The sequence below is a fragment of the Microcebus murinus genome, chromosome 10 (assembly GCF_040939455.1).
Source record: "Microcebus murinus isolate Inina chromosome 10, M.murinus_Inina_mat1.0, whole genome shotgun sequence".
Classification (NCBI taxonomy): domain Eukaryota; kingdom Metazoa; phylum Chordata; class Mammalia; order Primates; family Cheirogaleidae; genus Microcebus; species Microcebus murinus.
The window spans coordinates 57,877,200-57,903,883 of NC_134113.1; the positions used below are offsets into that span (position 1 = coordinate 57,877,200).

General features: G+C 47.2%; 1 protein-coding gene and 1 long non-coding RNA gene across 2 annotated transcripts in view; one reads left to right on the forward strand and one right to left on the reverse strand.

The window, feature by feature from the left end:
• Window positions 1-19,742, forward strand: part of LOC105871006 (uncharacterized) — a 50,554-nt gene extending 30,812 nt beyond the window's left edge. Inside the window, exons 2-3 of the long non-coding RNA XR_012921446.1 lie at window positions 5,942-6,060; window positions 19,513-19,742. This is a non-coding gene — a long non-coding RNA (uncharacterized LOC105871006). The remainder of the gene's footprint in view (window positions 1-5,941; window positions 6,061-19,512) is intronic.
• CALCOCO1 (calcium binding and coiled-coil domain 1) lies at window positions 536-16,774 on the reverse strand. The gene is made up of 15 exons (XM_012764022.3): window positions 16,677-16,774; window positions 14,279-14,462; window positions 13,836-13,938; window positions 12,889-13,079; window positions 10,740-10,898; window positions 10,184-10,332; window positions 8,420-8,510; window positions 5,885-6,040; window positions 5,420-5,674; window positions 4,508-4,633; window positions 3,900-3,995; window positions 3,428-3,536; window positions 3,012-3,211; window positions 2,563-2,669; window positions 536-1,598 (listed from the first exon to the last, which is right to left on the reverse strand). The coding sequence occupies exons 2-15, from the start codon at window positions 14,432-14,434 to the stop codon at window positions 1,421-1,423; spliced, it is 2,076 nt and encodes a 691-aa protein (XP_012619476.1). The 5' UTR covers window positions 14,435-14,462; window positions 16,677-16,774; the 3' UTR covers window positions 536-1,420.
• Window positions 19,743-26,684: the final 6,942 nt, after the last annotated feature.

A 26,684-nucleotide genomic window follows, 5' to 3' on the forward strand; every position in this document is an offset into this window, starting at 1 on the left:
AGAGTGTGTGGGGATGGCAACAGAGAAAGAGACAGGGATGGGAAAAAGATAAAACAGTCTTTAGAGGTATGGGGCTTAGGGCATTTTTTACTACATGGGTACTCAAAGGTATGCACTCTGGACAGAAGTAATGCCTGTCCTTTGGCCTAAGGCACAGTGATGGCTGCTGTGGAGGGCGAAGGTCTGAGCAGTGGAAACCCTGTCCCACTTTTCCAACACAGGTACTCCGCCCCGCCCCCAGACTAAACCCAGAGCAGAACCAACGCAGACCCAGCAGTGTGCTCCCTCCCGCACTGCAGTATTCTCCAAGCCAGATCTCCCACTCAAGATAGAGGTTCTTTCCTTCTCCTCCTCCTTCCACTGGTGCCAGCACATCAGGAGGCACAGTGGGAAAATAACTGCTCAGCATCCTCTCCCACGAGGCAGGGAGGAGTCCCCTCCTTCCCTCTCCCCTCCACGAGGGTCTAAGAGCCAGAGGTCTGGACCCTCTTTGCTCCAGTCACACTCATGATAAGAACACACTTTATGACAACAGTTATACATGTCATATAAATATATTCATCCAAACTACAGAGAGAAGGGAGAGTATCGGGGCAAAATTCTTATTGCTGTGGGGGTACCTGGAGAGGGAGGAGAGGGGGGAAATGAGGACACCTGGAACCACTTGTTTCCCCATCCCTCACAGAAGGCACAAATACATTATTTCTTTCCATGTGAGGGGGATGGGGTGCGGGCAGGGCAGTGAGGGCTGGAAGGAGCAGGAGACAGAGTACAGGAATCCTCAAAAATACAAAAGAAACCTCTAAACTTAGTATCTAAGGCTATGGGAAAAAGCTGGAGTGGGGTGTGGAAGGCCACAGGGGAACAGAAAGAGAAACCAATGAAGCTGTGAACCGAAAGAGACCGAAGAGGCCATGACGTCCATGCTGTTGCCTCTATACAGGCCCCAGAGAAAACTCAGGTAAACAAATATAAACCCCAAATAAGCGAGGGTGGGCACCCCAGGAATTGGCTTTGGGGCATCAGAAAGGGGAGTGTGTGTGAGTGTGTTTGTGTGTTCAGTGGCTGTGTGAGTTATCAGAAGCAACCAGGGCTAGGAGTGGGCGATTCTATTCCCACAGGGGAAGGCCTCCTCCATCCTGGTTCTTCCAGAACCGCTTTCGGGGGGGAGGGGGGTAAATTCAGCCACTCCTTCTGAGAAGGGCTCCTGCCCGAGACAAAAAAACCAGGTAGGAGAGGATGAAGTGAGGAAGTTTGGGATGAAAATAGGGCACATAGAAGCGGTTCTTAGAGAACAGAATATCATGGAGCCCAGTGTGATGGGAAACCGGCACGAGATGTAAGTGCACGTTTGTGTATGAGCGTATGAGAATGTGTGTGTGTGTGTGTGTCTCTGTGTAGGGACTAGGGAGGGGTGAGATCACTCAAAGGTGAAGGGGTCCTGGGTGCTGAAAAAGAAGTGTCCATCCATGTGGTCCTCCAGGGCATCCTTGTCACTGTCAGCAGGGAAGCGTTCCTTACAGATAGGACACTCCTTCCATGGTGGGGTGGCAGGGTCCCCAGTTCTGGCCTCTGACAGTGGACCCACTGTAAAGCCACTAAGGAGAGACAGAGGGGAGAAGGAGAGAGTCAGTGTGCTTTGCTGCCTTCTTGACTTGTAGACCTCAGGGAGAGGGACCCATGCACCTGGGTTCCCAGATGATCCTGTTCCCAGCGCAGCATCCTGCTGGTTCTCTCTCCTGGTTTCTCCCGCAGCATCTTTCTCCCCATAAGATGGAAGCCTTAGTTTTCCAGTTCCCCATTTCCTCTCTTCTTTAGTCCCTGCTGGTCTCTGCAATGCAGAGCCCATCCCCCAACCTACTGCTCTCCTCCCTCCATCTCCGTCTGCTGCCTAATGAGGCTGAAAATGAGTCTGACATCGTCCTTCATCTTCCTGCTCCAGCCGAGAAGGATGACAGCATCACCCTCTCCCTGCCCTGAGCCCATCCCACATCCAGTCAAAGCTGGGGACTAAATGATGAAATCTCTCTTCCCCGTGCCTGCCCTCTTGACCCTGAGAAGAAAAAGGAAAGCAGAAGGGGGCAATCTGACACCAAATCCCCCACCTCTGTAGGTTCCCCTTCCTAAAGTGTCCCCCAGGAAGGGAAGAAGAAAAGCATTTCAGGTGTAGCTAGATGGATGCTGGGTCCCAGTCTTCTCCCTGGGGGCTGTGGTCACCTCCCTTCCTTCCCCCAGGAACCTAGGTACCTACCTGGTGGTTGGGGAAGGGGTAGGGGCAGGAGAGAGGGGATGCAGGGCAATTTGGGCTCCACGGAAGATGATGCTAGAACAACACAGAAGCCAGTTAAAGGCAGGACCTCTGAGTGCACTGATAAGACAAGGGAGGGATTACCTGAAGGCACATGGGATTTTGAGCAGTGGGTAATTTTCTGTGTCAACCACACCTGTATCTCCTTTTCTTGGCTAAGGTTACAAAGGGGGAGGCTGGGAGCAGGGCATGGTGACTGTTCACATCGATGCTCTTTGCTCCTGATTCCCTCCTGTCCCCCTGGCTGCACTTACCTGGCCATGTCATAGAAGGCACTGCCCAGTTCCGGAAGCAATAGGTTGGCCTCCTCACCCCCACTCTGCACAGCTGCCATCAGGACTGACTTCTCATCTTCAGCCTCCTGGGGACCGAAAAGACAGAGTTGGGTTTGTGGATGGTTTCCCAAGATGGGGGAGCAGCACACTGGGACAGGTAAGGGAAGAGCAGCCAAGGCTGGGACAGTGACCAGAGGGGAAAAGAGCAGCAGGAGAGGCGTTTCGATGGGGACTGGTGGATAGGAAGAGAATGAATGTCGGGGAGAAGCAGTGAGACTATTGGGCAGGACTGGGTTTGGGGATGGTATCCGTTGGTGGCCTTGAAGAGAGGCTGGGCCTGCCTCCTCTCTTAGTGTGGCTGAGAATTCTTGCTCTAGAGGCTGGGACGTTTGGGTTTGGCCCTACTTCTCCTTACTGCTTCTGCTCACCGAGTCAGAGCTACTGTCCTCAGCTGGCCCTGAGAGGTGGGGGGCAATGGGAGCTGGCTGGCTGATGACAACGACAGCAGAAGCCTCTCGGGGCCCAGCAGGAGAGGAGCTTGCATCTCCACGCTCACACAGGCCATAGGGCGGGAGCCTCATGTCTTCTGGGGACTCGTCTTCAGAGTCTGTCAGAGCTGCCGGGCAGCCTGTAGGAGAGGAAGCAGGCATTGTCAGCGGGTTGGATCAGCTCTGTCTCCTCTGGATGAGGAATATAGTTAACATAAACAGGGGCCAGGGACTGGGAACGAAAAGGCAAAACACATAAAAGGCAGAGGCAGCTCCCAGAAGGGTCACATGGAGCTTTCCTCAAAAGGGAGAGGTGGAGTGAGGAAGAGGTGTCACAAGATTGGGGGTGTACAGACTCAGCCCTGCAGTGGCCTCCTCATCCTCTGTGGCAGCGTCTTCATTCCACTTTTCATCTGCCACCTTCTCCAGGCGGGCCTCCAGCTTTCTCATGTACTCTAGCAGTTCCTGGAATTGGGGAGGAAAGAGGTAGGTGCTGGAGGCTGGGAAGATGCCAAGCTTACTGGCCTACAGAGCCTTTCCTTATATCCGAGATGAACTCTTGGCTCTCCAGGATTAGATGCCTTCATGGAAGGGTATGGTAACTTCACATAGACCCAGCAGCCCTCCTTCGTCCCTTACATCCCTCCTTCTAGCAATCCTTCTGTGTCCTGCCGAGTCAGCTAATAAGAGGAGCCAGGATCCCATTTTTAGCATCTGGGACCTCTTAGAGATATCAGTTTCTAAATCAAGACATGACAAAGATACAAAATTTCTGGCCTTCAAGTCCTCAACTGTGGCATCCACAGGGCCTGAGTTATGGGTCCTCACCTGCTTCTCCTCCTGTAACTGCTCCTTTTCCTTCTGGAGCACACGCAGTGCTGACCGCAGCTCCGTCAGCTCCCGCTTACTCTCTGACAACTGCACCTGAGGGAAAAGGGCCACACAGAATCTAGAGCCTAGAATGTACCTCCAAGAAGCTGGGCTCTGGGTCCTGGATCAACAACCTAGAACCAGGTCGCCCCCTGCCTCTGCTCTTCTCCTCCTCCTCCAACACACAAAGGGGAGTCCTCATCACTGTTCCTCCTGGAGTCCCTTGTCTTGGCCACAGAGACACAGTCGTCTGAGTCCTAGTCTTTGCCTCTTAAGTGTAGACCTGGATGACTACCTCTGGGCTAGACTGCAGAGGCCTTGGTCCTAGCAGGGGGGCACTTTATATTTATGCTAAGTCACCCCTACTAGCCAAAATGTGTGCCCTGAGAGCAGAAAGGTACATTGCACATTTCAAACCAATGAGGGCTTGGAAGTGCGCAAGTGAGATGCTGCCCAACATAGAACTGGGTGTCTAACGTTTCTGAGACCACATCCAAGACAGAGATAAGGGGCACTGATGCCTCAGGAGGCCACAGGACAGGACACATGGTGGCTAGATGCCTCACCAGACTAGAATCCTTTTCCCGGGCCAGTTCAGCCTTGAACACTTGGTTCTGGGTCCTCTCCTCCTGAATTGCCTTTTCTAGTCGAAGGATCTCTGCACTCAGCTTCAGGATCTTGTCCTTCTCTGCCTGGGAGAAAACCAAAAGGGAAAATGAGAGGGGGAAGGGGAAGGGAAGGGGATGCCACCAGCAGCAGCACCCTACCTCATTGTGCGTCTTCCTTTATTGCTGTAGTCCCCAACCCCTGGGCCGAGGACTGGACGGGTACTGGTCTGTGGCCTGTTAGGTACTTGGCCGCAGAACTCCACTCCCCCCACACCCTTTCTGTGGAAAAATTGTCTTCTATGAAACTTAGGAAGGGGCAGGCATACAGCAGGAGGTGAGCGAAGCTTCATCTGTATTTACAGCAGCTCCCCATCACTCCCATCACCACCTGTGCTCTGCCTCCACCCCCCATCTTTGGAAAAACTGTCTTCCATGAAACCGGATCCTGGTGCCAAACCGGTTGGGGACTGCTGCTTTATTTGATGGAATTGTTTTTGGAGCAATTTCCCCTTTTTGCCTTCCTCATTTCCTACACCCCCTGAAAAAAAGGATAAGACATGACAGCAAGGTGTTGTGCTGATCAGGAATGGCATTTATGGCAGGGCATGGAGCCCAGGAAAGAAAATGCTTCCCTACCAAGTACAGTAATCAAGAAAGGGGTGCTATGGTGATCAGGATTAGGAAACCCTAGCTAGGGAGAGTCATGCCTGGAAAGTAAAGTGTACCTCCCCCAAAGCCCCTTTCCACCCCGGAGTCCTCTAAGATTTTCAACCTCCCTTCTCTCCTCCCAGAGGGTCTGTCCACATGTAGGAGTCCCCACAGAGGTAGGGGTGGTGGCCACCAGACCCCCAGGTTCCCTTATCCCTCTACCTCCATACTCTGCAGCAGCCCTGCCCGCTCCTTGCTCCACTGGCTTTTTTCCTCCTTCAAGTGCAAACTGAGCTCGGCCAGCCTGCCGTTGACTTCGGCCACTTCCAGGCGGCTGCGGTGTAGCTCAGCTATGGTGCGGTCTCTGGCTGCTGCTGCGCTGGCCAATTCCTCCCCAAGAAGGGTGGCCTTCTGCTGGCTTGAAGCTGCAAGCTCTTGGGACCCTCGAAGCTGCTCCTTTAGGGGCTCCAGGTCAGCCTCAGGAGAAAGGAGGAGACAGAGATCAGAGTTCCCAGTGAATCATTTGTCAACCAGGGGTAACCCTCCCCCTGCCACTGCATCAGGACTGAGGATTACATTGTCTAGTCTTTAGCCATATCTTTTCCCCTTCTCTCTGGCCACCTGACTTTTCTACAACTAGCCCTTGAACTTTTCACTGCTTTCTGTTGGTTAGGGGCCTTCACTCACCACCCGCTGCTGGGCCTGGCTTAGGGTATCCTTCATCTGGGCCATTTTGTCCTTCAGGCGCTGAACCTGAGCACCCTGCTCCTCTTGCCGGCTCTTGGCCTCCTGCAGCTCCAAATTTAAGCGATGTTTCTCCTGTTGTGCCATTTGGAGCTCAGCCTGATGGAAGTGGAAAGCAGGTAAGGAAAGGGGTATATGTGTTGGTGTGGCCAGGGAGGTGAATGTTGTGATGAGGGAGGTCAAAGTTCAGATTTAACACACACTCAAGCATTCAACTCTTGCCAGCCATTCTTGGGTTCTCAGCTCAGAGGGATTCAATCTTGAACATCCAGTCTCTAGCTCCTGAAATGAGGTATCCAATATCACAGCCTGGGGTCTTACAGGCAGGTATTCCATGTCCCATTTCTGCTTCTCCACTCTTCCTCTTAAAACAAAGCTCAGTCTGGATGTCTCATAGGTCCCTCAAACTCAGCATAGTCTATCTCCCACCCTACCCCAGTCTTTCCTACTTCCATGGTGCTACCTACCCAGGCTGGATCCCTTGGTGCCATGCTTGGCTCTGCCTCTCCCTAGCAGCCCACAGAAAAGCCTATTGCTTCTCCATCCTCCATTCTGGTCACACCATCTTTTCTTTCCTTTTATTGCCACAACCACATTAGCTCAGGCTCTGGTCATTTCTTGCTTGGACTACTGAATAACCTCATAACTAGCTCATTTGCCACAGGGCAATCAGATTAATCTTCTTTAAGTACAGTTCTGATTATTTAAGTACAGTTCTTTAAGTACACATCACCCCTACTTGAAAACCATCAAAGCCTCTTAACTGCTTACCGATGATGACTAAACTGAAGATTCTCCCCAGTCTGAGCTAGGCCTTATCTCAAACTCTTCATCCACATATCCAACTGCCCTGAGTGTTCTGGCCTCTCAGCCTTTGCTCCCGTCTTTCTCTGTTTCTAGGATAGCCTCCCTCTCATCACTGCTCAAATTCTACCTATTCTCACTGCTGAGCAAAGGGTTTTTAGACCATCTTCCACACAAACACAAGGTTCTGAGGAAGCTATAACCTGAAAATATTTGATCTGAACTTCTTCTAAATTATTAAAAATTCAGGCCGGGCGCTGTGGCTCACGCCTGTAATCCTAGCTCTTGGGAGGCTGAGGCGGGCGGATTGCTCAAGGTCAGGAGTTCAAAACCAGCCTGAGCAAGAGCGAGACCCCGTCTCTACTATAAATAGAAAGAAATTAATTGGCCAACTGATATATATATAAAAAATTAGCCGGGCATGGTGGCGCATGCCTGTAGTCCCAGCTACTCGGGAGGCTGAGGCAGAAGGATTGCTCGAGCCCAGGAGTGTGAGGTTGCTGTGAGCTAGGCTGACGCCACGGCACTCACTCTAGCCTGGACAACAAAGCGAGACTCTGTCTCAAAAAAAAAAAAAAAAAAAAAAAAAATTCTGTTAAAAACAACACACAAACTCACAAGCTAACATATTGGAGATCACCAATCCATAGACATGTGCTTCCAGGTTAATTCATTTTTGTGCAAACCTCAGAATAAAGTTTCTATTGAATTAAAGAGTAAACTGAGATTTCAAGGTGGACAGTTTAAAAACTGTTATCATTTGCACCTACTTGTGTGTGACTCAGATGTTCTTAATATTGTACAACCAAAATAAAATACAGGCTGGGCGCGGTGGCTCACGCCTGCAATCCCAGCACTCTGGGAGGCCGAGGCGGGCGGATTGCTCAAGGTCAGGAGTTCAAAACCAGCCTGAGCGAGACCCCATCTCTACCATAAAAATAGAAAGAAATTAATTGGCCAACTAATATATATAATATAAAAATCAGCCGGGCATGGTGGCACATGCCTGTAGTCCCAGCTACTCGGGAGGCTGAGGCAGGAGGATCGCTTGAGCCCAGGAGTTTGAGGTTGCTGTGAGCTAGGCTGACGCCACGGCACTCACTCTAGCCTAGGCAAGAAAGCGAGACTCTGTCTCAAAAAAAAAATAAAATAAAATAAAATAAAATACATTCATTGTTGAGGCAAACAGAACAGTCATCCATAACCTCTAATTTCAAAGTTTGGTTTCCATCAGAATTACTTAATTGTTTTTATTACCTTATAAGTAAATGTTATACATTTGAATTTATAAAAATGTTTATATTAAAAAATATTGTTTATCTTTATTCAGTGAGGTTCCACATAAGATGAAAACTTCACTGGTGGGTGGAGAGGAAAGGGTTCTCTTGCTAAAAAGGTTTGAAAGTATTAGGCTAGTCAAACTCCATTTTAAAGGGACTTTTCTAATGTCTAACAAGATGTGCTTTCACCCGCCTCTCTAAAGCTCCATGATAATTTATTAGATTTGTCTTGTGACACTTCTTATCCTGATCTGGGTACATGCCTTATCTTCCCTAGTAGAGTGCATGCAACATATTCTTCACATTTTTATTCCCTTTGGTGCCCAGCACTCAGAAGGGACTCAATCAATACTGGCTGAACAATGGAGAAATAAACCAACCCTTAGCTCCTTACCTCACTTTGCTCCCTGTCTGCTTGCACTTCCTTTAGTTGCCCAAGAAGTTTCTCTTGTTCCCGAGTCAGGGCCTTCACTGTGTCTCTAACCCTGTGAGTGGGGGGATGACATGTCAGATAATCTGGTAACCTAGAGAAAGAATGAAGGACTTAGACCTCTGTCTTGTGCTCTTCTACTGGTGCTCCTCTAGGCCCAGACCTCCACTTCACGCTGGCATGCTTAAATTCCCAAACAAATGATCCAGGTCTAAGCCCCAAGAACCCAAGATTCCAGGTTCTGGGGCACAATCTAGAAATAAATAATTTTTCTTATTTTTTTATGTAACATTTTAAGGAATGTTCTACTGATGGGTCTTGCTTGTTTTCACTCAATCTAGAGACTAGAATGCAGTCTTTTCCAGACAAGGGGCAGTCATTAGTAATTATAAACTTTTGATCTAGGTCAAAAGTTGGCAGACTTTTTCTGTAAAGGCCCTGATAGCAAATATTTTAGGCTTTGGAGGCTATGCAGGTTCTGTGGCAACTACTCAACTCTGTCACAGTTGTGGGGAAGCAGCCATAGACAATATGTAGATAAATGAGCATGGTGTTCCAATAAAACTTTATTTATGCATGCTGAGATGTGAGTTTCATACATTTTCACTTGTCACAAAATATTCTTCTTTTAATTTGTTTTCCAACCATTAAAACCATTCTTACCTGTGAGCTGCACAAAAACAGGTGACAGGCTAGATTTTCCCATGGGCCATAGTTTGCTGACCCCTGGTCTAGACAATACCCAATCTATTCCAGATGTTCAGTCTGATCCCTGCTTTTCTGCTCCATGACTTAGAACAGAGACATCTAATATCTCCCTAGGGTAAGACTACCATATCCTGAAGAAGCCTCTCAGATCAACTTACTTTTTACTCTGGGCCTTGCACAGAATGTCTCTTGCCTTTAAAGAGTTTTTTTTTTTTTTTTTTTTTAACAATATCAAATCTACCAGTACTGAACGAAACTTAACTATATCATTTGCTGAGTGAAAAAACTAGAATGTTTAACCTGATGAAAATTTGAAGGATAGACACGAGAGGTGGTGGTCAATATTTAAGCTATTTGGTTGAAATAACAGTTTTCTGGTAGAAGAAAGAAATTTGTTCTTTGTGGCTCCAGACATTTAAACCAAGACCCACTGGCAAATTATTTGAGAGCAGAGTTTTAGCTCAACACAAGAGATAAAAAAGTGACAGCTATCTAATATTGGAAGAGGCTGCCTCCTGAGGGGGTCTTCTCTTGCTTATCTACTTATATACCTTATATTCCTCCCAATGCTAAGATTCTATGATTTATGACCTTTTTCAGGGGAGATATTCCATAACATTCCTGGATCACCAGTTCTAACATATCTTAATAGTAAGACCAGAGTCTAATCTTGTATTTCCTGGGATAAAATTTGAAATCCATCCTGTCTTATCTTGTGCTGACTATCATTCTCTTCTTCCAAATCCTCTAGTCCTAGCTCTTGCTTAGTTATCACCACAATACGTGGTATAATAACTATGATTATCTCTGAAGGTGAGGAATACAGAATAGTGTTAGGAAAGATGGAAGAGAGTGAGACAGAAGATATCCCTTGTAATTGGAATACCCCAAGTGAGGTTGAGAAGGGAAAGAGAAACCATGTGAGACAGAGAACAGGTTTACCTTCCTGAAACAGGAAGCTGGAGTTCAGGCATCACGGGAAGTGAGGGGAAGTTATGGGAGTAAGGAAGTTCCCCTCACCTGTCCAGCTCCACCTCCTTTGTCAGCACTTTCTCACTGATGGTCTGGATGTCATCCTCCAGCTCCAGGATGCGTGCCACGTGGTCTCCCTGTTGCCGGCTCAGGATGTCCCTCTCTTCTGTGAGCTCCCCATGGGCCCGGGAAATCCCCTGGAATTAAGGGTCCCCCAGAAGAAGAGGAAGGTTGACACTCATCTCTCAACTGGTAGAACAAAGGCTTAGGAGAAGCACGCCAGAGTTTGACGTCTCCTACCCTCCTTTTCCATCACCTTCCTTGCAAAAGAAACTCTAAGGGAACATTCCCTTTCTTGAGAAGATGGCCACCCCCACCTTATCCCAGCATTCCTTTGTTCGAAGAACTGAATCTCATTACAAGTTTGGGACATGACTCTTGTCATAGTAAGTTTAATCCCACTTGTTCCCCTTAATCCTATTTCCTTGATGCCAGAACCACCTTAAAGGCCCACTAACATCTTTCCTTGCCTCTTTTCACTGGGTTCAGATATTGGAACTGGCTGATCAACCAGACCCTGTCCCCTATCTGGCCCAACTCTTACCTTGTACTGCTCCATCAGCTCTGCATGCTCCTGCCTGGCAGTTGCCAGAGCCCTCTCGAGCTCCTGTACTCGGCTCCTCAGCTCTGTCACCTGCCCCTCCAGCTGTAGCTTCAGCTGCATCAGGTCATTCCGTTCTTGCTGGCTCTCATCCAGTTGGTTCTACAGGGGGCAGGATGGGAAAGGGGGGTGTGCTTGTGAAGCACCTATTCTAAGGTTCCATCCCCATCATTCTCCAGATGCATTCTGGGGTTGGGAGGTGACATCAGTATGGGCTATAAAAAGGTGAGTTAAGCAGAAGCATGTTGTGCTACTGAATCCTGCCCACCACCCAGTCAGACACATTAGCTGGCAGCACTCTTCACTGATCCATCCCTCTTACTGTTCCTCACTCTGTAACTGCAGGAATCTCTCCGTCACAAGTCTTTCTCGATGAACACAGACAAGAGATGGCTCCCCCTTATTTTACCCTATCTGTTCTGGAGTTGGATAGACTTAAGTTTAAATCTCAAATGCAATTTTTACTAGTTATGTGACTTAAAAAAAAAAAAGATAGGGTCTTGCTATGTTGCCCAGTAAGAAGTTCAGTGGCTATTCACAGACATAATCATGGCTTACTGTAGCCTTGAACTCCTGGCCTCAAAAGAGCCTCCCACCTCAGCCTCCCAAATAGCTGGAACAGGTGTATATCACCACACTTTGGTAGCTATGTGTCTCTGAACAAGTTATTTAACTTCTCTAAGTCTCTGTGTCCTCATCTGTAAAGTGATCCCTTAGTCTCAATTGTTGTAAGGTTTAAAAGAGAATCACCAATATGAAAACAGAGCACGGAACAGAAGCTCACACATCTCTTACTTCTGTGAGATAGAAACATCTTCTTCCTATTCTTGGGTTGACTCTGTGTATTTATTAGACTTGGAGTTCTAGAAGGCAGGGGTTTGTCTAAATCACAGAAAAGCTACTCATTCTCACCTTCTGAGCCTTCATCAGGCCTTTCGTTGTCTGGAGGATGTACTTCTCCCCTATCTGGCCCTGTCCTTGCCTTCCTTCAGGAAGTCTTCCTTGCTAATATCTGCCTTCATTCCCTAGTTCTTCTCTATTTGGCCCAACATAAATATAATACAAGCCACATATAGAATTTAAAATTTTCTAGTAGCCCTTTAAGAAAAAGTAGTAAGAAACATGTGAAATTAATTTACTCTAACACAGTCTATCCATTTCAACATGTAATCAATATAAAAATTATTGAGGTCTTTTACATTCTTTTTAAAATACCATGTCTTTAAAATCTGATATGCATTTCACCCATACGGTACATCCCAATTTGGATTAGGCACATTAGAAGTGGTTAAGCTGGCCGGGTGAGGTGGTTCACGCCTGTAATCCTAGCACTCTGGGAGGCCGAGGCGGGCGGATTGCTCAAGGTCAGGAGTTCAAAACCAGCCTGAGCGAGACCCCGTCTCTACCATAAAAATAGAAAGAAATTAATTGGCCAACTAATATATATAATATAAAAATCAGCCGGGCATGGTGGCTTGTGCCTGTAGTCCCAGCTACTCGGGAGGCTGAGGCAGGAGGATCGCTTGAGCCCAGGATTTGAGGTTGCTGTGAGCTAGGCTGACGCCACGGCACTCACTCTAGCCTGGGCAACAAAGCGAGACTCTGTCTCAAAAAAATAAATTAATTAATTAAAAAAAAAAAAAAGAAGTGGTTAAGCACCTGTGGTACTGGACAGCACAGGTCTGGGCTCCTGCCTATCTGCTCTCACTCTTCACTTGTCCTAGAAGCAGGTCTTATTCCCCACTTCCTCTGAATGTTTCCTGCAATGTTTCCTCTCTCCACCATCTGGATCTTCCTGTAGGGCTCAGGGCAGGATACAGCCCTTGGAGAAGGAAGGCTTGAAAAGTTCTTAGCAAATCTTGGGTTACACAGGTCTGTGAGTGGCTTGCTTTCCTGCCTTACCTGTTCCTGTCTGTCTATGTTAAACTGAGACTTTGTATAATTTCCAATTCAAGGAGGCAGGACTTTGTATAACTTCCAGGAGGTCTTCAGTTGAGGCTTCAGATGAGGGGACGGTGAAGTGGGAAGGGGCCCCTTGCAATGCTGTCCTCCCACTCCCTTGCCTGGAGCAACTCTGCTGCTCTTTCCTCACCTGCAGCACAGTTGCCTTGGGCACAACCAGGAGGATGTCAGAGCCGCCATCTGCTTCCTCCAGGGTCACCAGTTCATCCATGGGCCTTGGCTCTCGGAACTGAAAAGGGGGGCTCTGCCCACACACGCGGCCTTGGCGACTCACGTATCGGAACTGGTAGAGCTGGGCTCCTGGTTTGGGCAGGTAGCTGGCTGTGGGAAAAACGGCCCCAAGAGCCCAGTATGATCCCAGGTCCTCAAGTTCTTAGCAGGTCCCCCTTTCCCTTAGTGTACCACATTATTCATTGTCCTTGGCTCAGCCCCTTGAGCCCTGTTTTCTCTCCTATCTACCTCCCACATACTATTTCTGTCCCTTGGAGGGAGATACTCTTCTCCCTCCTTTCTGCCTAGCCCTCTCCTTCCTCTCCCAAATTTACTCTCCCTCAATCATAATCATAATAATGCTAGTTACCATTTACTGAATGCCTACCATGTACCAGACACTGTGCTAACAGCTTCATCTGGATCATTTTAAATCCTCTTAGTGTCCCTATAAGCCCTTTACTATTAAGATAACAGAAGCAGGGAGGTTATGTGAGGCCAATCAGCCTGTCAGTATTTTAGAGTTGAGATTTGAACCCAGGTTTTTCAGAATCTTACGACCATCCTCTTCTCAACACATAATGTTATTTTCCCTCTTCCCTACCCCCTAGTTCCATAATAGGAGTTCCTCCTCCTTTGGGTAGGATGTGAGACTAGATGCCCTCTAAAGTTCCTTCTAAGCCCCTGATTCTGTAATAATCCCATGATTCCACATCTGCTGGGCCCTGCTGCATATTCTTGTGTATTTATTTGCATTTATATTTCCTTGTCCTCTGTGCCTAACTTTTATGTTTCTGAGCCCAATACCTTCTTCCAAATCTCTACTCCCTTGGCTCTTCCCTCCCCATTTTCCATCTTCCCTTGTACCTTGGAACTGGACACTGGTGTGGATGGGGGAACCATCAGTTGTACTTTCAGGCACTGAAGACCACACAAAAGTGTGGTAATCCCGAACACAGGCGGCCTCCACCTGAGAAAGCCCAAGGTAGGAGAGGGCAATGGTGACAGAACTACCACCTATGGATGGTGGAAAGGGCTGAGGGATTGAATGAGGGGGACAGGACAGAGCTACAGTGGCAATGATGGCAAGAGACAGGAAAAGGGGACAGACACGAATGTGTCAGGAGTAAGCAAGGCTAAGATGGGGAGAAGATGAGCTTTGCTTATACAGGTGGCCTCTATCATCTGTGACATCTTTCTCCCTTTTTCTCTAACCTGAGGTTGAGAATCTAAGAACCTAATCAATGATTCCCCTTAGTCCAACCAAACCATGGCCCATAAACCTAAGCCAAAAATGGTTCCAGGGATACCTTGAAGATGCCAATCCAGTCACTGGCACTGGGCATGGTGCCTGGGGGAAGGGTATAGTGACATTCCACCTTGGTGTTGGGGATGTAGGTCCGGGCTACATTCAGAAAGTTGACTCCACCCCGGGATGGTGCCCGGCTTAATGACGATTCTTCCATTCTTTCTGCCCTTGAGATATCTGCTCTCCTATGAAAAAAAGTGTTGATAAGCTAAAGCCTCTCCACTCCACCTCCTTCCCCTTACATTATACCTCCACCCACTCACAGCCCCTGCCACTATGCCCAGAGATGAAGGCATACCTGGTTTCTATCCCCTGAGGGTTTTAGGACCTTTTAGAGGTATCACTCTTAGTCTGTAGGACATAGGTCTGGTTTTCCAAGTCAGTCCCCACCTTGTCTCACAATGTACCCTCTCTGGATCATAGACCCTTCTTAGAGTTCAGATCTAATTTTTGCTCTCTTTTCACTCCCCCATTGACCAACTAAATCTCAGTATCCCAGGCTCTGCTCCCTTCAGTCCCTTCTTTTCACCTCTTAATCTCCATGAGCATTCTAAATACTCCACCCTCCATTTCTCTGTCCCATCTCTCATATCTTCTGGCTCTTGAATTCAAAATCCAACTGAGATGTGGGGCCCTCTCATTCTGAGCAGGTCTCCTTACCTACTCCTAATCTTGTCGACTCAGCTGTACACAAGAGTGAATTATGATCCTGAGTTATGACCTCAACTAATCCCTGAAAGGAATGGTTGAGTTTTCAGAGCTGGAATATGGCTGGGGGGGTAGAGGGGGCAGAGACAACCAACAGCCCAATCTTCAGGCTCCTGAGGTCTCAGTCCTCTTCCCTTCTCTGAGCTGTCTACCCCTATGAATTCTAGAGAAGCAGAAAGCTTCTGCTCTCATCCAAGAGACAAGGGAAGGGGAGGATAAGGAAAGACAGGTTCTATCCCTCAACTTTATTATTCCAGGAAGTCAAGAATTCTGGAGGCGGCAGCTTCAAGGGTGGAGTGAAACATTTAGCAGGAACGTGGTGGTGTGGGGAGATGGAATGTGGGGGCCTGGAGCCAGGAAAGCCCCACCCCTGGGCAGGGAACAGACTGTAAAGTCGGAAATGGGGGGCCCCAAGAAGGGGAAATGTATATTTAGTGTTAAAACAAGGGAAAGATCAAAAAGAACCTAACATTCTTCTCTCCAGATTTTGTCTGCAGCAGGATTAGAAAACTGCCCATTTCACTGTTTTATTTCCTTTCTCGTTTTCTCTCTGCTTCCCTTAGCCTCAATTCTAAGTGTCTCAAGCTTCCCATTTGTTTGGGTTGGTAGTTGGAGACATGATATAGGATGAGGTTGAGAGGAAGGGGTGTTCCAAGTTAGCTGGGGAGAGTTAATTGGAAAATATGAGGGTTGGGTGAGGACAGATAATAATAAAAATCAAAAGAACTCCTCAGCCCAGGCCTGTCAGATGGCACTCTTATTCATCTCTCCTCTCCAGCCCACTATGCTTCCTGTGGCAGCAGCAGCTGATGTGTCTAATCAGCCATCACCACTAGTCATGTGCATGCCCCCAAACATCACAAATCCACAGGCTTAAGTCAGAGGGATAGGACCTTTAAAAGAAAACAGAAACTCAGTGGAGAAAGGTAGGCTAGCAATATAAAAAGTAGCAACTTCTCCCTCCAAAACAGAGATTGAAGACAAAAAATTTCTTTGGATTTTCATCTCTCTGAAAAACTCCTAGTTAAAACTAATCTATGTTTTCTCCAAATACAATTCTTCCAGTCTTCTAAGGGGGTGTGGGTGTGTATGAATTGTCCCCAAAGATCTAAGCCTAGAGAACCCTCAAATAAATACTGCCCACAAAGAAAATCCGTAACAGCTGTAAATATTCTCCATGCCTGAAAGTTCTGGGCACCTAAAGTGTAGGTGTGTAGACAGATTCAGATGTTCACATGGGGGAGAGGGTTTCCCACCCCCTACTCTGGGAGGCTCTAGAGTTCCTCGACATTCTACAACTTGGAAAGTTCCCTCGTCCCCCAGGGATTCAGCGTAGTGAAGGCCTTTGGATTCGGGCAGGGGACAGAAGGACAGTTTGTGGTGGCCAAGGCTTTCCCGAGACACAATAAGGAAAGATTTAAGCTCCTTCAAACTCCCCTAAGCGTATCAAGCTTTGCAAAGGTCTGAGAAGAAGACGAGGACAATGAGGAGGCATCCCCCCTGTTCAGGGCCCCCTTGAAACCAAGAACTCCCAAAACAGTGGGTCTGGCTTCTCCAGTACAGAAAGTGTTAAAGCCCAGACGCTCCTGTATCCCCCTTCTACAGTTCCCTTAGATCATCTTTTCACAGACTGGAAAGTGCAGTGACCCCTCTCGCATAAGATCGCCCCCGAATTAGGCCAAGTTTCTTACCCACAGACGGATCAGCTGTTCCCCTCACCTTTCACCAACAACAAAAACAGCACTCCGACTGCTGAGGGGAGGGAGAAGAGTGGCCGCGAGGCCTTCTGGGGCTTGTGGTTCTTCCGCGCGCTTTGCTGCCGGGTCTGGTGGGTCCTGGGACTACGCATCCCAGGAGGCCGCGCGCAGGGGGGGCGGAGACGAGGGCGCTCGTGGCGGCGGCCTCACTGCGGCATCCTGGGAGGCGTAGTTCTCGCCTCCATGACAGCAAACGAGGGTGTGGCCACCAAAGGACTTCACAGCCCATGATTCCTTAGGAGGCGGCCGGCAGCATTAGTGGTGACTGCTGGTTTGTAACGTGCATTGTTGGGGGATGGGGAGGATTTGCACCTCTAACGCCTTCTGTATAACGATTTACCGTGGGCAGAACGCTTTCTGGTTAGCCTTCTCCTTCACTTTTCCCAACCACGTGTGAGAAAAGTATTAGTGTTATCCACACTTTACGGAGGAAGAAACGAGCCCAGAACGATTAAGGAGCTGCTTAAAACTGTCAAAGTTATAAAATGGTAGAAGTGCTCTAGAGCTGTTTTTGTCGCTACCCCACAGCCAACCACAACTTGAGGACAGGACAACGGTTTCTTCCTTGCTTCAGTCTCGGAGATAGGCCTTGTAAAAACTATGTGTTCTGGGAGGCTGACCATTTTTTTAACTTGAGGAATTCAGTGGCAAGGGACCTGACAACATGACAGCACTCATACCTGGCCTGAACTTCCCTAGAGTGGCTTTGGGAGTCTAGGAAGAGGATGCTTTGCCGGAGGTGTTGGTGGGAGCGGTGGAATGAAAAGAATGAAGTTGAAAAGACAGCCTAGCATAATTCAGGACTTGTCACAATTCACAAACAAGCCACTTACGGGAGCCTGTTTGCCCAAGCCTTTTAACTGGCTTAATTAGAATAACAATACATGTTGTTGTTCCGGTTTTTATTTAGGTGAGATGAAAGATGGGCACTTCTCACACATCCCAAGTCACATTATAGACTTGGGCATCCTGTCCTCCTCTCCCCATCCTCCACCCCTCTAATCTGAGGCGTTCAATATTATCTCTCTCCCTGTCTCTATTAAGAAATTACAATCTAAGGATTGATTTCCTCCTCCCATGTACCTACTTTAGTTCTCTGCTGCACTAAGTTATGGAACCTCTGTCTTTTCCAAGTTTTGGGAGAGTGTTTTGCTTTTATGACTGCATGGGGTGTCTGCCCCTGGGTGCCTTTCTTTTGAAGATTTCTAGGCACTTAGCAATAAGTTACTGGGCTCTATAAACATTAAGGCAATGTGCCTGTGTCATTAGTCAGGATTTATGAGTTAGGGAACAAGCTTCTGGATGAGGACACGGCTCAAGGTCCTGGGATGGGATAAGAGTGAGGCTTGGGCTGGGCATGGTGGCTCACGCCTGTAATCCTAGCACTCTGGGAGGCCGAGGCAGGAGGATTGCTTAAGGGCAGGAGTTCGAAACAAGCCTGAGCAAGAGTGACACCCCGTCTCTACTAAAAAATAGAAAGAAATTAATTAGCCAACTAAAAATATATAGAAAAAATTAGCTGGGCATGGTGGCACATGCCTATAGTCCCAGCTACTCGGGAGGCTGAGGCAGTAGGATTGCTTGAGCCCAGGAGTTTGAGGTTGCTATGAGCTAGGCTGATGCCATGGCACCCTAGCCTGGGCAACAGAGTGAGACTCTGTCAAAAAAAAAAAAAAAAAAAAAATTGAAGCTTGTTCAAAGACTGAAGTCTCAAGTGTTTTTGGTTTTGTCTTCCACCCAGAATGTGATATTAACTCCCATTGTTCTAAGGAATAGTGCTATTAATTAGCAGGAGACAAATTTCATTGAGCATTCATGTGCTCAGTACAAAGCACAAGGTAATGTAAAACAGAGTCATATTCAACAAATATATTTGTTAGGTTCTATGTTAGGTATTTGATAAATTTTATTGATAGAATAAATATAAAATATAGATATTTGAAGGATAGATTAAATTTGGATTGTTTGGCAGGATGGGCACTGGGAAGGGTTCAGCTTATTCTAGGCCAAACCAAAGATTCAGAGGTGAGAATAGATAATGTTTACTGGAGCCTAGAGGATCACATAAGAATAACATATCAATTTCAACTATTTTTTTGTCATGAAAAGATTATTGGTAATGCCTGGAATATTGTGTTGAGAAGGATTCTGAGGAAAGAGTGGTGGGTAATGTCTGCCATGTATTTTGGATGGAAAATGGTAGTCGTAGATTGACTTATTGTTTGAAATTATTTCCTCTCTCCTTCCCTGCCCATTGCCATGTGACTTGAGTATCTTCTATAGAAGGAGTCTCATTAAATTTTCTTTGGGCTTGGTCATGTTTCATGATTTAGCTGGTGGGATGTGAGCATATGTGACTCATGCCCTGTTCGAGTATGTGAGTTTCCATTTCTTGTTCTTCCCTCCCACTAGAATGGGCATATTCCACATGAGGGTTGTTCCTTCTGCCCGGGTCCTGGAATAAGAAGACCAATGGAGCAGAGTGATAGCCTACCCACAACATATATATACATGTCAGAAATAAATATATGTTGTTGTAAGACACTGAGATTTAGGGGTTGGTTGTTATTGCAGCAGAGCTAATAGCCATAGTTGGATAATGGAAAATAAAGTTTGAAAGGTAAGTTTAAGCCAGAGTGAGGAGGATTTTGAATGCAAGGTGAGGCAGAGCCTGCTATGTGTTTATGAGAACCTGTTTTTTTCTTTTTCTTGGACATACAACTGGACCACATTTTCAGCTTTTCCTTTAATCAATGTGTTGCACTTCCAGGTCTGGCCTATGAAACCTCCCAAAGATCCTTCATCTTCTTTCTTTTCTGGCTTGAGGAAGATAACCTTGAGCACAGTGATCCTGAAGGCCACATGTGAAAGACAGTGGAGCCACAGGATGAAAGGAACTTGGTTCCCTGAGTCATTACTTGGCAGAGAGCTGCCTGCTAATCAGGATCCTGTGTTTTGGACTTCACTTGACCAATAAATCAATTTCTATTTTGTTATACCATTTGAAAGTTGTGGTTTATTTTTAGTGTTTTTCTAATCAGTATATCAGGTTAAAGGTTTGGACTTGATTCCCATCAGGAATGGGAAGTTAGTCACTGATGATTCTTCTGAACAAGGGGAATGATATTGTGAAGACAGGTGGAAGTTGCAGTTATAGTGATCAAATAATACTTCTGAGTGAGGTTGGAAGATTTGGAGACTGTTGGTTTTTTCAGAGTATAGGCTAACTTCTCATTCAGGGAGGGGGGATAATTGTCATGATTGTTGAAAGGCTCTCTAGAGCTGTGGAAGGAGCTGCTGAAAAGTGAATCCAATTTCCCTAGAGTTTTAAGTCTCTTTTCTCTTTTGTAAAAGTCCTAATTCTGGTAGTGCCTCATTTATCCTAGTGCTTGCTGCATAATAAATGTTGAATGGAAGCTGGTCCTGAACTCTTGAATGCTTTGAGGAGCTACTACCACTAGCTGAATGCCTGCTACTTGAGAGGTTTTCTTTCACTGAAGGAATCATCATGAGAACCATGCAAGGTGCTATCCAAATTTTACAGATGAAGAAACTGAGACTTTAAAAGTAACTCGCCCAAGGTCACTCAGATCAATCTTATTCTGAAACCCATACTTTTTCTATATAACAACATGCTTTCTAAGAAAACAATAATGGCTAGTATTTGCTGAATGTCTGCCATGTGCCAGGCACTCTGCTGGGTGCTTTACAAATACACAGAAGCAGCTCTATCAGATATTGTATGCTGTTACTAATGTCTCCACACTGTGAACTCTGTGGGAAGTGGGAAAAACATTAACATAATTTCAGGGAAGAATTGATTTGGGGGGGCTTTTCTTTAAACACTCTGCCCATTTTCTTTTGTCCTCTTAGTTCTTTGGCTCCATTTACCTTGGGCTGGGTGGAAGGGTGGTTTAGAGTTCTCAGTAATTCTCAGGTCTGCAGCTCCTCCTTCACTCCATAAACCCACTCTAGTATTAAAGTGTTCAGATCATCTTAGTCCTTTATTAGCAGGGAACAAGATGTGGTCCTGATAACTCATCCATCCATTCATCCATGTTCATTCATTCATTTTTCATATTCATTAAACAGACTGTTTTTTTTTTTTTTTTTTTTAAGACAGAGTCTCACTTTGTTGCCCAGGCTAGAGTGAGTGCCGTGGAGTCAGCCTAGCTCACAGCAACCTCAAACTCCTGGGCTCAAGTGATCCTACTGCCTCAACCTCCCAAGTAGCTGGGACTACAAGGCATGCACAACCATGCCCGGCTAATTTTTTCTCTCTATATATTAGTTGGCCAATTAATTTCTTTCTATTTATAGTAGAGACGGATGTCACTCTTGCTCAGGCTGATTTTGAACTCCTGACCTCAAGCAATCCGCCCACCTCGGCCTCCCAGAGTGCTAGGATTACAGGCGTGAGCCACTGCGCCCGGCCCTAAACAGACTTTTAATAAGCATTGTGGATCAACGGCTGGAATAATAGCCAGTGAACATTTGTAGCTTTCTAGTTTTAAAGACTTTTTACATTCTTGGATTTCTTTGATCTTCACAACTAATACTGTGAAGTGGATCATATTATTATATAATTTTTATCAATGAAGAAAGCAAAGTTCAGAAATATTAAACAGCTTGACCAAAGTCACATAGCTAGTGTGAGATTTAACTCAAGAATTTCAGACTTCTGAGTGCTCTTCTGTGCCCTCTGCATCCATCACAGTCCAAATTCAACAGTGCTGAAAGCCTGGTTTCTTGCCATTTGGCCTCATTACCTTGATTCTTGTATTAGGGTAGCTATAACAGCTGCAACAGACAACCCCCAGATCTCAGGTCTTAATATGCTAGAGATTTATGTACCACATAAGTCTAATGTGGGTATTTGTGGCCAGGTGACTCAAGAATCCAGATTTGTTCATGCTGTGGATCTGCCATCTTAAATATGTGGCTTCAGGTTGCCCAGGTGTCATCCTGCCAGCAGATGGGGAAGAGTGAGCATGTGGAGAAGGCACCACCACTCTAAACTTTCACAGCGTGGAAGTAACACATCACTTCCACTTATATTCCATTGGTGAGAACCAGTTATACAGCCTCATCTCATTGCAAAGAGGCTGGAGATAGAATTTAGCCAAGTGCCCATTCCACTCTCTATAAACATAGGTTGAGTCAACATTCTAGAATTAGTAGGCCTGTCCTGGGAGAAAAAATACCTGAGAAGACTTTTAACCGATTCTAATTTGGTCACACACTCATATCTCTATTTGTCTCTCATTCATTCCACTGGAATTTACAGAGCACCAACATTGTGAGCCACACATAGCCAAAGACACCCTGCTAAAGACCAGATTGGAACCCAGCCAACCAAATGGTGGGGCCTTAGGCCATGTGCTGATTGGTTATGGAAGTTGTCCATTTCCCTAAAGATCGTGTTATTCATATAATTGTAGTTTTTCTTTATTTTTATATTCTATCGGTAAAAAAAGTTTGAAAATTTTTACCCTGTCATAAAATAAATAGCTGTGTGGTGATCACGAATTAAGTAGCTAATTTAATGTATTTTGCAGTTCTATCACCTTTCTGGCAGTTTCAAAATATTTCTCCCCAGGAAACGGTGGCTGGGCATGTCCCCTGTGCTTCTCTGGCCTCCACAGTGCAATGGGAATGGAGAGAGCCTCAGAACACAATAGGGAGGCAGCTCAGTCATCTTGCTGAGAACTGGCTTCATCTGCTGGAGAGAATGGAGCCAAGTGGATAGATACAAGAGATATTTAGAGGATGTATGGGAAGGATGAAGGAGAGGAAAGCAGAATATTTTGATTTTTAAAGTAGGCATTTTTTTTTTTTTTTTTTTTTGAGACAGAGTCTCACTTTGTTGCCCAGGCTAGAGTGAGTGCCGTGGCATCAGTCTAGCTCACAGCAACCTCAAACTCCTGGGCTCAAGCAATCCTCCTGCCTCAGCCTCCCGAGTAGCTGGGACTACAAGCATGTGCCACCATGCCCGGCTAATTTTTTTTTTTTTTCTATATTAGTTGGCCAATCAATTTCTTTCTATTTATAGTATAGACGGGGTCTGCTCTTGCTCAGGCTGGTCTCGAACTCCTGACCTCGAGCAATCTGCCTGCCTCGGCCTCCCAGAGAGCTAGGATTACAGGCTTGAGCCACCGCGCTCGGCCTACAGTAGGCATTTTGATGCCTGTGCAAATGTGACCCTAAAAAATGTCATACTTTTATCTTTTAAAAAGAACACTTAAGTCTCTTAATATATGCAACAGATTTCCTGGTGCCACCTGGGGAGAAGAAAGAGTCATGTCTGATCCCAGGTTCCTGGCTTGGGCATCTGAGTGGATGGTAGTCCCTCCCTGAGGGGACCTTGGCAGAAAGAGCAGGTTTGGGGGTAGGCCTGGGCTGGGTTGGGATTGGGGGGAGCTTGTTCTACTTCTGGATAAAGAGGGTTTGAAGTACCTCTGAGTCTCCAGAAAGCCATTCCTTGCACTGTGGAGCCCAACCTTCCTGGACATCTTTATATAGTTCCAAACTTGCTTTTCAGGGAGAGGATGGAAGATGGTTTAGAAACTCAAGTGCTGGGAAGAACATAAGAGCCAATCATAGGTAAAGATTGTGTGTTTGTGTGTGTGTGTCTGTGTGTGCATGAATTAATACCAAGAGGAGCAGGGTTGGGATTGCAAAGGGAATAGATGTTCATCTGCATTGTCTGTAACATTTGCACATTAATTAGCTCAAATAAAAATGCATGGAGACATCTCCAAGTCTCAATCTCTCTCCTAATAGAGGAATCATTCTTAGCCTTTTTTTTTTCCAATTGCATCCCTACAATCCCTAGTTCCTGTTGTGTAAGGTTGGGTTGGTCATACTTGAAAAGAAAATAAATGGTTGGCTTCCCTCTTGTTCATGGTGACTTTCTTTTGTGCCTGGGTCAGAGGTGTGGGGGATGGAATGGCTATTGAGGGGCCAGAGATTGGTCTCAGGGAGTGTCCTTGTCTTTTTCTATCTGGGTCCCTCTTTTTGTCTCTTTCCACTCACAGATTGTGTGGCATTTTGGAGGGTGGAGTGCCTGGGCACCTAGCCCACCACTTCCCGCCCCAATCTGGCCCTGGGCATAAGCCACATGGTGCTGGCCATCAGCCTGGCCTCTTGCCCATCTATTACAGCCTCAGCTGCCAGGCTGGCACAGGTACCAAAAGAACTAGCCTCTTCCCTCCCCCAATTCTGTTCCTGGAGCTGAAGCGGCAGAGAGTCAGATGGAGAGAGCACACGCTGGGGTGGGGGGCCCAGGCCAACATAGCTTGATGGTGGGATGTAGGTGTCTGAGCCTTAAGCAGTACTGCTGAGGCACTAGGCTGCAGTCCTTGGAGGAAGACCAGCTGCTTAGCCTGTGTATGGGCCGGGGCAGTGTCGGGAGGAGAAAGGAGTGGTTGCTATGGTGTGAAGGAAGCCTCCCACTAGGTTCTAGGAGATGTTTCCCCTCCTCCCTTGTGTCTACATCTGTGCAAAGTTGCAGACTTGCGTATGTTTCACACTGTGGCCATGTCCCTAGGTGGGAGTGTGGGCAGGGATTCCAGTACTGTGGGGAGGGGCCTTTAGCTATGTCCAGGCCGCACCAAGGTGGACTTGGAGTGAATACTGCATCTCAGGATGTATGTCTCTGTCCCATGTGGGAGTGTCATCTGTGAGTCTGCTGTTGGGGTATGGGAGAAGTACGTGCATGGGCGGAGGCATGGGACCTGTTAGTTCCCTGGTATGGACCAGCTGTATCTGCTACATGGAGCACATGTGTACCAAATACATATATACTTCCTGGTTGTGGACGACATGGACCCTCATTTCCGATGGCAGTGCAGACTGGATCTATGCGTGGGCAGTGAGGGATGGGGGTGAATGCCCAGCCTTGTTGAATGCTATGTCAGTGGGGAGTGCTGGTCCTGCCTTGTCTTTACACCCATGTGAATGGTATGTTCAAATGTGTGACTACCCCGGAGAGATGTTGGGTGGTGAGGGGGTGGGAAGCCTGAAAAAGATGGAGAATTTATGAGCTGCTTTTGTCGGGAGACAGTCGTAATGAAGAAAATTCAATTTTCTGCAGCTCGGAGAGTCAATATGTTAAATCTCGGAGAAGCTGTGGAGTGACAGCGGAATGGCAAAGTCAATGGGACGTGTGTGGGAGGGAAGCCGTCTATCTGTGTCTGCAGTGAGGCCGCCTCCTCTCTGTACCCTTGAACTGCAGCTGAGGGACAGGATGGTACCAGATACCTGAGTTCCTGGAACTTCTCCTCTCTCCCTTCCTCCTCCATCTCAACGGCCATGTTCTCTTGCCTCCTTCTTGTAGGGAAAAAGGCTTCCCTTTTTCAGGTTCAATTCTACCCTAGCACTACCTCATTGGGAAGTCCTTCTTGTAGTCTAGCCAGTACTTCCTCTTGCTGCAGTTACTAATTTCACAGTGGCTGTTTACAGCCTAAAGTGATTCATAGGGAAATTCTCTTTTCTTTCCAACTTTTCATTCCCACTCTCCCCTCAGCTTCTCTGTGGCTGGCCTCCTGTTTCCCAGCAAGTTTCAACTTTTTCCCTACCAGTCTTCACCTCTGCCTTCTAGCCTCCTGTTCCCAGAGGTAGACGTGTAGGGGGAGGTGGAGGGAGGGAAGCTGGGGATTCCTTTGTGAGCCACAGTGTCACCAGGAGCCGTGATTAGCCGAGCTGCTGGCTGTGTAATTGGCGTGTGCCCGCGTCCCCGGGGGTCTGCTATGTTAACAGCGGGTCCCTGTGGTGAGTAACGAGATCGTGCCCATGGCTGGTTGCACACGCTAATTAATTAGTGCTCCTCTGGTGTTGAGGAATGAGGAGGAGCTGGGGGAGGTTGTGGTGAGGGTGTCTCAAAGCCTGAGAGGCCAGCTCTTCAGAGCCCAGAGGTCACCTAAGGTCCTGTTGCAATGGGAGCATTCAGGCTGGAGTGCGGGATTAGGGGTCAGAGAGTGAAGGTCAGAGATATGGGGGTCCTGGCTAGAGAGAGGGCATGTGTGGAGTACAGCTGCTTGGTTGTGGGTGTCCTGGCCGCCTGGGCTGGGTGGAGGCAGATTGAGGGGATGACACCCCCTCCCCACATCTAAGGGAGGTCTCCAGGCTCAGGGCCTGTCTTACAGCATCCTTTCTCCAGATGGCCCAGAGAGGAAGGGAGTGGAATGGGAAGGAGGCATTTCAGACTCATTCCTGTTCCCTGTCCCCTCCCTCATCTTACCACCCGGCTTCTCAACTAGCCATTTCACACTTACTGTACACTCAGTGTGCGTACAGAGCTCCACAGGGCTTTCAGACCACACTCATCTTAATAATCACTGCATCTCTCTTGCGGCCCATACAGATACCCAGACTCCTCGACCCTGGAGTTGACCTTGGAGTTCAGAAGCCTCTTCTGAAACTTGGGATCTAGAACCCAGTTATTTGGGAGAAATACTATGGAAAACCTGAAAAAGTGGGGAGAGGAGAGACGGTTGGGAGGGAGCCCCACAATCTCTCAGGACAGTATGATCACTTGTAGCAGCAAGAAAGATTAAGGTGAGAAGAGAGGAAGAACTTCCAGTGAGCAGAGCACTCTGCGTCTTATTTCCTGAGGCAGAAATCCTATGCCTGAGGTTGAGAGGGGTCAGGATGAAAAGGGACCCCTAGAAGAAAATGTCTTCCCCTTGAGTTTTGGGATTTAGCAAAGTGTGGCGGGGGGGTGGGGGGCAGCGGGAGACGAAATAGAGAAAACAGGCAGAAAATAAGATGAGACTGCGGCAAGGAATCTTTGGTTTCCATGTGGAGGCGCGAGTCCCGTTCCCGCACACGGTAATTGCTAAATTACCCGCCATCTGCTCCGCTCTCAGCCATAAATTACCTGCGAGGAGAAAAGACGCAGAGGCGGCGCACTTTCCTTCCTCTCCCCCAACCCGCGCAAGG

What these genes read in the sequence shown, in the direction of transcription:
- CALCOCO1 (XM_012764022.3), bottom strand. Translation starts at nt 14,434, where the DNA reads ATGGAAGAATCGTCATTAAGCCGGGCACCATCCCGGGGTGGAGTCAAC. An exon ending in GCCAGGCCCAGCAGCGGGTG is followed by an intron (nt 5,675 to 5,884) that starts GTGAGTGAAGGC and finishes CTTTCTCCTGAG; the next exon opens with GCTGACCTGGAGCCCCTAAA. An exon ending in AGTTACAGGAGGAGAAGCAG is followed by an intron (nt 3,537 to 3,899) that starts GTGAGGACCCAT and finishes CCCCAATTCCAG; the next exon opens with GAACTGCTAGAGTACATGAG.